Raw genomic sequence first — 14,148 nt, forward strand, 5'->3', positions numbered from 1 at the left:
GACTAGATATCCAGAGAATCAGTTTGACCCCAGAAGGTCAATTGAAACTCAACGTGTTGTCAAATATTTAGAAACTAATACATTTTACTAGAGATTGGAATTTCATTAAAATGTTTATCTCAGTTTATCAAAAGACACCTTACCAATAGGAATAAATTAATATTGAATGGTTAAATACTTTGTTAGAGTGGTTTGTTCACATTTGTGAAGCAGACGAGAACAAAATGAAAGACGTTCATTTCCCAGTTTTATTTGCACTTCAACACAACAGCCTCCAAGGCGAGAAAAAGTTTATTATATTTACAGACTATTTACAAGTATATGTTAAAACCAAATAAATGTTAACAGCAACAACAACATTTAATTTACATGGAAAGGCAAAACTGACTTGACCTGCACCTTTAAAAAAATCCATAACGCGAGCGTTCAGGAGTCACTGTAATACAATGAAATGCTTTTGTTTTTTTTTCAATTACACTGTAAAATATCGTTGCCTGTAAAAATGCATTATTGGGTGTTGAGTGGAGAGAAAGGTAACAAGTCCAGCACCATAAAAGCTTCCATTAGTGCAGAAAAACACACGTCACTGAATCTGCTCTGACTGGCTTGTTTTGCCAAAAAGTGCTTCCAGATTAAAGAAAGAAAAAATAAAAGCTACAATACTTTTTGAAACCTTAATTTAGGCAGCAGAAAAAACAACAACAACAAAACACACACGTTCCTTGAGGTAAATACAGACATAATGGCACAATCTGTGAAAACGAATATGTCTGTATCCATACTTGTGGCTCAGTGTTTCATTAACAGCAGATGTGCATATTCCGCTCTTCTCCCCCAAAAGTCCTCTTATTTACATACGGCAGTGCTAAAACAAGAACTTTGAGCTTCACAGTCTGTCTCGGGTAAAAATGCCTGAAATCCATTTAGTGGCTCCAGTCACAGTGGAACATCACTGATTTTTCTGAAAAAAAGAAGAAAAAACTGATGTAATTGAAGCCTGCAAAAATGGAGCTTCCTTTGTTTGCATGCAGTACCTCAATGACTTCATAGATCCAGTTGAGCATGTCATCCACGTTGCTGTAGACTCCAGGCCGGTTTTCCCGCGCGCAGCCGTCGCCCCAGCTCACCACTCCCACCAGATTCCACTGACTGGAGGAGGAAAGGTACACCAAGGGGCCTCCGCTGTCACCCTGCAGTTTTAACCACAACACAAATGGCTCAGTATTAAAAAAAGAAAAAAACTCAGACATTTGCAAGAACAGAACATTAACGATACATCGTCAAGTTAACTCAATTTATGCATTTAAATGGACCCCCCCGACTGTAACTCATTACCTGGCAGGAATCCACGCCTCCCTTCAAGATGCCAGCACAGATCATCCTTTGCGATATTAAGGATCCATAAATACCGGAACATGTGTTTCGACTAATCATCTCGATATTGGCCATTTGCAGTCTAGTTGCAATTTTTCCTGAAAAGGTAAGACAAATCTGCTGTAGCATTAGATTACCAAAGCAAAACGTTTTTTTTTTTTTTGTTCTTCCTCCCTTGGTTCACGTAATAGTCTCACCATATTCTCTCAGCAATCCCCAGCCTGTGACAACCACAGGAGCCTTGTCAGGAAGGGGAAGGTCTTTAGGTGGGAGACACACTGGCTTGCGATTGTCTGAACATTAAGAAAGTTACAAAGGCGAGTTGAATTAGCTGCTTTTCAAACATGTATGATTACCATTAAATTTTAAATTACATTGCAGTTTAAAACACTGAACACTAGATGTCAGTAAAGGGCTTTTGATAAATGTTCAGATCAATCTCTTGAAGGTCGCCTGACCTTTAAGAGATTGATCTGAACATTTTAAGATTTTGCATGTTTTCAGGTGTACTGCGTTAAAGTCTAACCTCCCATTGAGATCGGGCTGCTCAGCCTCATCATTGCCAAGTCGTAGTCGTTTTTGTCTTTATCGTATTGATCGTGGATTATAATCATGTCCACAGAGAAGGTTCCGAAGGAGGTAATGTATGTCTCTCCTGACATCACTGTCCACCGACTCACCTCTTTGTTACTGCTGCAGGGACCCGAGAATAATGGAGGGAGGGAGAGAGAGAGAGAGGCAGGAGGTTTAATATTGCATGGCAAACAAAAATTCACAAGAAATGGCAAATGGCTGTGATTTTACTAACTTGAAGCAGTGAGCGGCAGTGACAATCCAGCGTGATGACACCAGTGAGCCTCCACACCTGTGTCCACCATTCTGCAGGCTGACTTGCCAGGGATAACTCTCTATATTGGCATCCACGCCACCAACGATGCGATCCACATGGTTCACCTCGCCACAATCTGACCAATACAGAAATTTTTAGGAGAAACAGTTTTTAACGGCACGACCCACTAGCAAATAATTTTTTGTCCTGCTCTCTAACAGTGCTTAATTTTACATCATAAGGTTGACAAATTATCACATAGTGATCACAAATGTTCGTCCTGTAATACTTGGTATCATGTGTTTGATAAAGGTGCATATTAAAAGTATGTAACTTAAAGAGTAACAAGAGGGTGGTTTTATAGTATTAATATATATAATCTATAAAGATTGATGGCAGACGGGGCGACGTGACCTCTTAGTATCCTAGCAGCAGGAATAAACACAACGTGTTATGAGTTTCTAGGGGTTGCTTAGGCCTGCACGTGTGAAACTTGTCACCTCTAATGCTCATCTCCACTGAAACCTATTTTATGTCATGAAAACCCTGGAAACAATGCAGTCACACGACGACACACTGGGTTTTCTAAAACCAGAACTCACCTGAGCATTTCAAAGAGACCACAGATCCAGTGCGGCACACGCTGCTGTTTGGACAAAAAAGAGAAAGGGTGATAAGCCAAGAGCGCTGTATGCTAATGTAACCGAAAACAACTTAAATGATGGACATGTAGGAATAATCTTTCCCCTGCTTCTCCAACTTCAACCCATGTTGAACTATGCCTCAGTTTTTGTTCCGTTTTGTCGGGGTAAAGCACCCGTTTGTTCACTTTAGTAGAAAATGCATTTGAGGAACAAAAACTGGACTTTTTTTCTGCTTCACAGTGCCTTTCAGGAACAGAAACTTTGTAAAGAAAAGACAACAAGAGTCAAAAAGAAAAGTGGAATGAAGGGGAGTTTTTGTACAGTAATAGCAGATTAATATTTATAGTATGTTAACTTTCGTTTGTTTTTTTTTATATATAGGGAGATTTTTTGGCCTGCTCAGATGGCTTGAAACCTCAATTTGGCCATAAATCATCCCTGCAAGTGCCACAAACAAACAGGACTTCAAAAAAAAAAAAAAACATGAGGAAAACTGTGTTGTTCTCACCGGTCAGTGGCTGCCTGATGTACTGGTGTGCTCCCACTCTCGCTCCTGACTGCTGCGAATGGTCCAGTTATTAAAGGATACTGCAAAGTGCTAACGTCAACATTTTTGCTTGTTGGGGATCTGTTCACGGAGAGTAAAGGAGAAAGGGGAGGCTCTATGTAACTCAAGACCAAACAACCAGTTTCTTAAGTCGTACTATTGTTAAAACTCACTTTGTGTATCCTAGTTGTTTGCAAGCAGTCTCGGTGTGCTGTGCGGTCCAGTCGTCGTTGCAGACAGTCCTCCACGTTTTGCCGTTGAACACTTGGAGGACACTCGCAGCGGAAATTAGACGCACTGAGAGGACGAGAGGAAGGGGACAAAAACGTCACGATTTCGCTTCCAAGCTGTAGTTTTGCTTACAGGATAATATATGAACGTGTCAGGTGTTTCAGTCGTACCTGGGAATGTGCCGTTTGCTTTGAATTCTGACGTACAATAAGCCTCATCTTCTCCATCGAAGCAATCAATGTTCCCATCACAGGATTTAGCGAGTGGGATGAACTTCGCCGAGCGTGTGCAGTAGTAGTAATGCTTTTCAATTAGATTCTTGACTGGAGGGGAGAGGAGGCACATGTGAGAACAGTAGAGCAGAACATGGGTTAGAAATGTGTGACACTAAATCCTGGAAATGATTCTTCATAGAAACATTTGTTCTGCTGAAATGCAAAGGAAAGTCTCGTTTAAAATAGCAAACTCGTTTGTATCCCCAAAAAATAACATTCGTAACGTATAATGTTATCGGGAATTGGGGACTTACTAAAATATCCTGCAATGACCAATATGGCCAAAGTCACAACTGCCATCAGAATCCAGATTATTTTCTTTGTCTTTGACAACTTTTCTGCTTTAGGTTTCAAGTTCGCCATGAGTTTTTGTTGAGCATCTGCAAAAGAACAAAGTAAAAAAAAAAAAAAAATCAATAAATCTGAATATTAGAGAGAAAAATTAAATATAATCAAGAACAGTGGTCTTTGACTCCAGTAATCCACTGCATACTGAGGGGGTCAATCAACCATTTAATGCAGGTGTGTTGGACTAGGGACACATCTAAAAGTTGCTGGACAACTGGCCATTGAGGACTGGAGCTGAAAGGGCCTGATCTAGGACTTGTAAAGGAGCCAGAAAAGGACCTGACTGGGTTTCAACAGTTTTGCCCTGCAGTTTCAAATGTTTTAGCTTCCTGAGCCCACATTTGATCTATTATGCAAAATAACCAGAGATGGACTCTTGACTTACTTGGCATATTCGAATTAAGTGGTATTTCGATATCCGCTGCTTCCTGAAATGATGTCTGAGATGCCTGAGGACAGAAGACAACAGATATCACATGAGCAACAAGTGTCCGTTTACTCCCAACACCTGTTCGGACTTGGCTGCTGGGATACCAAAGCTCAGAGAGGGAGCATGGTAATGACCGAAAAGAAATATTGGTAGAAAAAAAAAGGTGGACGTTATGATGTCATTTCAATGTTTACCACTGCATTAATGTCATTTTCTACAAATGTCATCCAACCAAACTGCAAAGTTTATTAGCTGTGATGACTGAGCTGTTTGTCTGCAACACATTGTGGGGACAAAAAAGCAACACTGATGCAAATCGATGCAGGGCTGCAACTTCGACCACAGGAGCCACAGGTTGAGGGCTTTTGGTACTTGATGTTTGTCGTTAAAAGGCAGAGGTGGAGAATAGCAACACAATAGCATCGACAGCGCAAGTCTGTACATGGTGAACCCGACCAATTATGCAGATGCACCTGCTTAAACAAACCAAGCTGAGAATGTTTTTTTTTTATTCTTAAAGATTGTCACATTAAGTTGGCAAGAGCAAAAGCTTAAGACTGGTGGATTTAGTGCCAAACCCTAATCCGCCCTGGGCATGCCATTTCAGATGTGTTTCTGCTTCAGCACACAACAAATGTTTGCAGTGACGTAGAGGCCCGTACAGGTTGTTGTTTTATTGAGTAAGTCACAAATCCACTTGTAGTTCTGGAGTAGCAGACTTATCGACGGGACATGGACCTGGGAACTCTTCTCTTGATCTCATTCAGTTTTTCTGGTTAAATAAAGTCAAAATATTATAAAATCAGCAACTATATATATTTTTGTCACAAATTAGATATGTTGACTAGGACCAGCACTGTTCACCTTTTGAACTGTTTATCTTTCTGTAGCCGACCACATGCACGCACACACATACACACACACACACACACACACACAATCACTTGTTCAGTGATTCAGAAGTCTGATATTGTACCAAAATCAGTTTTAAACTAAATGTGCAAATTACTGGAATGCATCTAAATAACCATTTCCTGGACTGACACCTGGAAAAGTAAGGTAACATTTTAGCATTATTTGTATGACAACCAATAGTAGGATTAATGGGCTGCATGTTATATCAAAATCCTTCAGCTGCTCTACTCAGCTATGAAAGTTCTGGCTGTAAAGATCTAGAATCCAGGCTTTTTAGTAGAAGATTTCTGCTAGAAATTATATACCCTAGAGCAGAAAAAATGGCCAACCTTTTTGGATGACACACCCATCTTTAATTGTTTTATGAAAGCTAAATGTTAGCTTCACTGATTGAGGTTTCAGCAAACCAAATATCTTATGAAGGAACAAAAACAAACTGGAGATGCCCGTTTTGTGATTGGATTAGCTGAACAAAGAAACCATTTTGACTGGCTCCCAACATGAACAGGGAGCTTCTGGATATGGTTTTTATCATCAGGTGAGTGTAGCTACTGGGATGTGAGAAGATCCTATCAACTGATCTTTAATGGAAAGCAAGAAAATTATGCATATATGTTAGATTTTAATGTCTTAGTTGACCTCCATGTAAACTTGAGTATTGAGACATTTTATGTGGGCAATTAAAGAAATTATTAGGAGGTAAATGGAGTGAAATTTTATCTCCCCATTGGTGTAATTCTCCACTTTTTGCTCTCAAAAGTGGACAACTTTGCTTTTCCGGTCATGTTATGCCGTTGTAACAAATTAAGCTAAAATATTGCACCATTCTAGCCAGGCGGGTTTGAATTGGAAAATAGACTGGAAGATTAAAAAAAAAATTAAAAAACTGTAATTAATCAAGAAAGGCATTTTTTATTCTAGATCTCTACAATGTTTGTAATGTTGGCGCTATACATAATATGAGCCTTTATCCGATCTACAGTGTGTTGCCCAACAACTCTTGAGGTGCTTCTGAACATCTGCACAGCCCGATGCAAGATCTGTAGACGAGATCGATAAGCTCTGAAGAGAGCTTCAACAAGTTCACTACAGCTGACTCCACAATCCAAGCCAAGTTTAGAGGCTGAAACAAACTTTACAGCTTCCGGGTTCTCAGTTCTTTTAATCTGAGGATTTCTTTTGACACGCCGATTTTTACCTTTGAACATCGCATGAGTCTCTGGACTCAGTCTGTCCTAGGTGTTCTGGTTACTTGCTGCCTGTCTTGAGACCAGGCAAAGATGCGTCTGCTTGCAGAATCACTGATACCCATCCACTGCCGTTCCCTAGCAAGCTCTTCACTGGCGGTAACGAAATTCCCGGTGCGTCACTTTCTCGGACGGCCTGAAACTTTCTGAAAAGCAGCTTATCCTCTGTCCTCGATGTTCTTAATTTGATAAGTGGTTGAGTTGGGTGTGATCTTATTAGAAGTAGCATGTTTGCATGTGAGGCCCTCTTTTATGCAAAGCACTGAATGAAGCCTGTGTTACTGTGGTGGTAACCATTGTTGGCCAAACAACAATGCTCTCCAGCACCACTCCCTTTTAAAGCAAGTAATTTGTAAAAAAAAAAAAAAACAAGAGTCTGTTTCGAATGTAGTTTGTCTTCAAATCAACATATTTATTCATAACCTGAGAACAATTCATGTTTTATCAGGCAGCATTAACTAATTTTAATTTTTCTCTGACAGAGCCTTGAAAGATAGCACTATTGCAAGATCGTTCGTCTTTCCTGTTTTTCCATATATGAATTCTATGCATAAAGAATCATGTAAAATATTTTGTGAATTTTTAAGCTCTATACACAGTTAGTCATGGCTTCACTCGTCACGAAGATGTCCTACGACTATAGCTTCTGATAATTAGAAATTCATTTGAATCCGGTTATGTTGGTAAAGTTCACAGCTCTGCAGCGGCCCAAACCGACATTTAAACTTGTTTGATCGGTGTTTACTGCTCTGTGTCTGTTGGGTAATAAGGAAGTGTCAACACTGAAAAGACAACAAAAGCCTAATGCACAACTAAAGTACAGCTCATTTTGAGCTTGCCTTAGAAACACGGAAGTAGGTTTGCGCTTACAAGTAAAATGATCGTAAAATATTATATTAGAAAAAGGGGAATTTAAAAGGAAAACAACAACTGCTTCCACAAGTTTGCTGTTAGGTGATACTGTTGCGGCAATCAAATATGAATTTATTTCAAGGCTGTTTCTCGCAAAAGGTAGAATTTGTTCTCTGCTACTTGGCTTCTCAAATTTTAGCACATAATGTGCAAACAGATGATTTCAGGAACTATTCGCTTTGCCCCTTGTTCCACATTTTAGCTTGTTCTACTAGTTTTTGACAGCCTTTAGATTGCAATCATATTTACAGCACAAAGACATTCTAAAGACCTGTCATTGCCCTTTATGTAGATTCGTTTGTTACAAGAGGCAGAAAAAGCACACACATCTACCAGTAGACAAACAGACAGAGAATGTTGCTGAACAGGTTTTATGTACATTATATTCTGTCACAGCAGGTTTTGTTGATCAGACCCCTTGAGGCATTTTGCAGCAGAAATGGTCGCATGTATAAAGTGAAAGACTTTATACACGTCTCAAATATTCGTGTGAGGAATTTTCCATTCAAAGAGTTATTTTATCGTACTTTTAATTCTCTTCTTTTTTACATTGTGGCCTTGTCAATTAGTTTGTTTTGTAATACAACAAAGATGGCTGATTTCCTTAAAACATTGATGTTAAGTAACAAAAATAAAGTCTTGTTGTATTAGGAACTTCAATCTTGAGTTTTAGAAAAAAAAATATCATCAATAAATATCAATACCTCCGAACAATGAAACGCTCATCAAGAAGTCAATGCCATGTTAGGAAACGTTGTGGGTGTACAGCCCAGAACAGTTTTTGGAAATAAGAATTTTTAATCTCGGTGAGTTTCTTTTCCTGGTTTCAAACAAACAAAAAAATTATGACAGGAAACTAGGTCACCAACACCTGAAAGTGTGCCGTAAACTCTGAGTATCGAGAATATGGAGGGGATGAAACTAGTCATGACAACCTGGGAAACCAGAAACATGGCTGTATTACACTGGGAATTGAACAAACGATTTCTGAGAGCAGTTGGTTGTTTTTGTTCCCCGAAATATTATGACACACTCGGCACATTTTCTAAGGCAACGTCTTAAAATAACACGACTGACATAAACCTGTGAGTCACACACAAATCTCTATTCTTTTTTTTTGTCATATTAATCCAATAGTTAGTTTAGTTAGAGTTTTTGGGAAGCTATCCAGCTTTAACAAAAGCAAGTATAACGGGGTCATTTGAAACCCCTGACAATTATCTTTTATTTTACTGTGTTCACTTAGAAAACAAAAATATTTCATCTGAATTCAGCTGAGAAAAATGGGCATCTGAGAAGCTATGCAGGAGAATAGAGAGCTGAAGGCTGTAAAAAGATAATTAAGATAATTAGTTTATGTGATGGAACAAATTCCAATATATATATATATATATATATATATATATATATATATATAAAATCGTATTTATATATAATCGTATTTAGGAAGTAAATTTATACTTCCTATGAATTTATATATATTCATATAAATTTATACTTTATAGGAAGTATAAAGTATAAATTTTGAAGTTTTTACCCAACTACACTGCAGAAACTGATTGATATGATTCAACCTAAGAAGTCACCACATTTAATTTTGCAGTGTTTTCAAGCTTGCTTCAGGGTCAGATAGTCAGATCAATTATAACCGCTAGACCTTTAAAAAAAAACAAATGAACAGCCTTGTATGCTATACTCACCCCCATGATGTACTTGTCTTTTTCGGTAAATAGCGTACCACTGGCCCTTTCCTCAGTAGCTGCTGTCCTCTATATTCTCCTTCTTCTGCCTTTTGTCACTTTTTTTTCCCCAACTGGGTTTTAGCAGGAAAACCAGGAGCGGTCCTGTCCCGGTCTCCCTTCCGTGCTCCCTGCACTAATCAATCTACACCTGCGTAACTGAATCTAGCTTGAAGGACGCCTGACCTCCACCTCCGTGGTCCCAAAGCTGTAATGAAACGTGCCGGTGTTCGGAGCCGAGTGTTGTTGCAGGGCAGTTTAGAAAGGAGCTTCTTTCCTAATACTCCGAGGTCTTCTGACAGAGCAAAAACTAAAACCAGGTAACTCGACACTTCAACCGTCCTACCTGCGTTTCCACTGAGTCGTCCCTCCTCCTCTAAACATCTTAACTGACAACTTCAAAAAAAACTCCAGCATTTCACTTTTAACGAGGTCTTGTATTTTACGTGTATTCTTTTCTTTAGTGCTTATTAGTCAGGATTCCCTGAATTGACATGAACTATTATACATTTAAGTGTAAAAAGCAGCACGTAGCTTAAAGACAAAACATGTCTGCAACTGCACGCTGTTTGCTTAGGCGTGGCCGCTCGCTTTGTTTTGACAGTAATATGCTCAGCTGGTATCAGTCAGTCACCCTGACTCACAAACCCGTCAGGTGAACTTTGAGAGATGTTCCGTTTTCACCTGTGCATGTAAACATAAGATGCTTAAAACGGCCGGGTAAATGTAAGGTATGAGATGGTATGGTGAACTGTATAACTTTAAACTCGGGCTCACGTTTATTTCTCTAAATGTGAGACCTTTTTTTTTTTAATCTGAAGATAATGTGATAATTCTTGAATAAATGTATTTATTACTGTGTACAGGTATATCTTTTTTTTTTTAGATCAGATTAACTAAAACAATTCATTGTTTTACTTATTTTTGTTCATTTATAGAGCACATGTAATAGTTGATTATTTCCTAATTTTTATGAAACTCTTTATTATAGAAGTACCTATTTAAGACTCTTATACCAGACTTATATTTCCATCCAAATAAACAAAACTGGCTACACTTAAGGATTCAAATCGAAAATCCCTGCTTAGTTTTTCAGTTTTAAACCTACTAAGTGGCCTAAAGAGCCACACATACCAAACTGCCAAGACTGAGTTCATAACAAACTGTTACATCGCTTTCAAAGAGTTTAATTGCTTTTCAGGGACACATGTCACATTTCTGGTCACTCTTTTATTTGAGTTAATCCAGTGAGAATATTATAGGAAAACAACCGCAGGCAACCAGATAGAGGGAGGGGGGGAGGAAACTAGGTTGGACGTTTGAGAAGTGAGTGACCAGGACGGCAGAAGAGAATGAGCCTTTGTTACAAACAGTAGCAGATAGTCTTTACTGATCTCGGATACCGGATGCTCACTTCCAGTATTTCCTCACCTAGAAAACTTCCACCTCTCGCACCTGATGACTCATAAATCATTCTCGTACAAGCAAACCTCAGTGTGTTGGAAGCTGTGAGCCTGCACTGTGAAAGCCTGGATGAATACAATTTTTGTAACTAAAACAAAAGGTCTTATGGATGTCTCTCGGAAATGAATCGGTTCTAGGCTGATTTACGTTTTTAACAGCAAAGTTCACACTCGATCCCTGCAAAAACAGCTTCTGTTAATCCAGTTGTTATTCTGTCACAGTTTCCACGATGCATCACAGTTCCACCCCAGTGGAATGAGCGATTCTGTTTTGATGCGTTTGCTTGAGCCAAGGAGATCAACACGCGTCTTAGAATTTAGATCAAATGACGTAGCAGTTTGTTTGTCTCTGCCCCTGTCCGCTGCAGCCGGATTCATCTCCAAGCAGGTCCTGCGTGGTTCCACGCAGCTTTTCTCCATTTTGTGTGCATAAATTGGGGTTTATTTTACGATTAGTACAATTCCAAAGGTTCCCCCGACATGAAATAAATTGTTTTATTGATAATAAATATATATGTAGGAGTCCACAGCCACAATAAAATGAATGGTATCTTCACCATTTCCTTGTATTTGGCAGTAAACGATAAATGCTTCCACTCCTGGACCAAAAAAGCAGACGTCTATATTTACTGAACTCCCCCTGCGTGCGCGTGAAGTGCAACTTTAGCGAAGTGGTCAGCAGAGGACAAGAACAACATCGACAAAAACCATGCTGCATAGGTAAAATCAAGTTTTCAAAAGGAAGGCAAGAGAAAAAAAGAGAGGTTGTATAGAGTCATATATGTGTGTGTGTTCATACCTTATACTTGCCTCATCGGATTTATTTTTCAAATGGCATTCAGATTTATTTGTTAGCTTTTCATAACTCTCAGATTTACGTTCAAGGAGAACAAACGGTACCCTTTAAAACGAATTACAAAACACCCACTGAAGGTTATTTTTGTGTGAACAGTTTAGTCATTCTGATCAGAAAAGCAAATAAACAGTTAAAGTTTGACAGAAAGAGACCAAAGTTTGAGTTGCCAGACTCAAACCTGTCACAGTCCACATGCCATTCATTCTGCTCTTCATAATTGTTCCATCATTATTGAAACGCACGCAGACAATTAACTTTGCAATATCGAAACAAGTTTAGGTTTGAATTTGGAAACGAAGGAGGAAGCAATTAAAAACATCTTAGTAATTACCTTTACACACTCATTATCATTACAGTTTATGCTCACCTGCCACGGAAGATTTTTTAATTTATTCTGTAGGTGCTGGTGAATATAGAATCCAAAAAGTATCAAGAAAATTGGACAGAGATCAATAGTTCCTGTTGGAGAATGTTTTTTCTTTTCCTCTGAAGACCTTCAGAACTGACATTTATAGCTTCAACCAGCAAACACCCTCCAATGTTTCTTCATCCCTCCACTCCGCCCTCCTCTTCCTGCAAAGCAAACACACACACTCTCTCTCTCTCACTACATCCTTGAACACACACAATCAGCCCTCTCCCTACATTCAACACCCCCTCTCCCTACTGCCGCCCACCAATGGAGGAGTTTTATCCTTTGTTTTCGCACTTAGGCGTAAATTTTGTGAAACTAAATATAGGGCTTTAGACACCTTGTGGGAAGTGTGATTTGAAAAAAAAAAAAATCTCATCTCCATGGTCAAGCATTGACCCTTATGTATTGTTCCCACAATATAAACGCTTTAAAAAAAAATTTAAAAAATAGGTCAAGCATATTGCTTGACCTATTTTTTTAATTAAAGTTAGTTCCTCTTTGGATTCATTAAAACTCATTTTATGTTATTGTTTTATACAGGGATTTAGTTGTGGAGGTTTTACAAAAAGCCTCATAATCTGGTAAAGGGCGTGTCACGCCACTTCTTGCTGAATGGGTGGATTTACAGTATAAGAAAAGCTGTTAACTCCTGCTCAGAAATGTGAAATATGCTACTCACTATTTAACCAAAGACGGGTGAATGCAGCAATAACGATTCATGAATAATAGCAGAGGGATATGTGATATCTCATAGTGAGGCCTGGCAGCCTCATAATCTAATATTTCCCTAGTCTTTGTGAAAAGGATCAGTTACATTTTTCTGTTGCCATTTCCTTGTGGGGTTTTACTGGAAAAACTGGAAACTTCCTACCTTGAAATAAGATAAAAAGATTTTTTTTTTCCTGTAAAACCCTCTACCTGTGCTTACTGTAAGTGTGAACAAAAAGGCAGGGGTAATTTTCTTTACCCGTCTGTCTACAGCTGATAACGTGACAATAAGAGAAACTAATTTTCAGAAATTTTACTAAAGTGAAGGCAACAATATTCATTTGACATAAATATTTCAGTGGATATCAGAATATACTTGAAAACAATATTCACAGCTTTGGACAAAAACAAACAAATTGAAGAACAATGTTGTTTGTGTTATGTGTTGGTGATGCATGTATGTGAATAAGTAGATGCATTACAAAACCTGAACTAATATAATCTTTGACTTGTCACATGATAGGAGGGAAATTCACTATGCAAAGCATGATGGACGGTGCATAACTCCATACAGCTGGCCACACTTGCTGTATTCAACGGAAATATCGACATTTGCACGTACTGCCTACATTTATATTTTGCAAATGAGTTTCACCTGCTTAACATGACATGATTAGATTGTGAGAAGAAAATAAGAGCCAAACAAAAGAGATCTGTTGAAGAGCACAATGTACTTTTCCATACTGAGAGTATTTTTGCTTTTTTACTTCGATAACACATTGAAACAGAGTAATGTGTTTTCTGTGGTTGCCACTGATCTAACTTTAGGGCATGGAGCCAGTAAGGTTTTTACATACTGATAAATTCACGATAAAAGGATAGTTTTCTTAACATGCTGTATCAAGGGTTTTTAAAATTGATGGAAAAATCTGAAGCCAGAAAAATCTGACGGATTACAATTCACACCCCTGACTAGACTTGTTGCAGATGTGCAGACACTTCCAACTTTACGCACAGGGTTCGTAAAAAAAAATCCATTTTGAATATCATCTCTGACATGGACACTGAATTAAATGTAGCCTACTGACTTAAGAGCTGACAGCGCATTGAAGAGTGATGGGCAGGACACTTTGGAGCACGTCTGGGTCAAATGCCATGTTCTCTTTATGAGAATGTTGTGTTCATTTATTATTTAAATAGAGGAGTAGACAGTGT

The 14,148-nt window shown here is 38.6% G+C and overlaps 1 protein-coding gene across 1 annotated transcript; it reads right to left on the reverse strand.

Moving 5' to 3' along the window:
• Positions 1–230: 230 nt before the first annotated feature.
• On the reverse strand, positions 231–10,067 carry tmprss4a (transmembrane serine protease 4a). The gene is made up of 13 exons (XM_008425709.2): positions 9,453–10,067; positions 4,634–4,697; positions 4,155–4,280; positions 3,796–3,948; positions 3,568–3,691; positions 3,356–3,475; positions 2,806–2,849; positions 2,183–2,339; positions 1,901–2,067; positions 1,572–1,667; positions 1,336–1,472; positions 1,035–1,190; positions 231–961 (listed from the first exon to the last, which is right to left on the reverse strand). Exons 1-13 carry the CDS (start codon positions 9,456–9,458, stop codon positions 950–952), a joined length of 1,362 nt encoding a protein of 453 aa, XP_008423931.1. The 5' UTR covers positions 9,459–10,067; the 3' UTR covers positions 231–949.
• Between the last annotated feature and the right edge of the window lie 4,081 nt (positions 10,068–14,148).

Source organism: Poecilia reticulata, linkage group LG13 (genome assembly GCF_000633615.1).
Source record: "Poecilia reticulata strain Guanapo linkage group LG13, Guppy_female_1.0+MT, whole genome shotgun sequence".
Taxonomy (NCBI): Eukaryota; Metazoa; Chordata; class Actinopteri; order Cyprinodontiformes; family Poeciliidae; genus Poecilia; species Poecilia reticulata.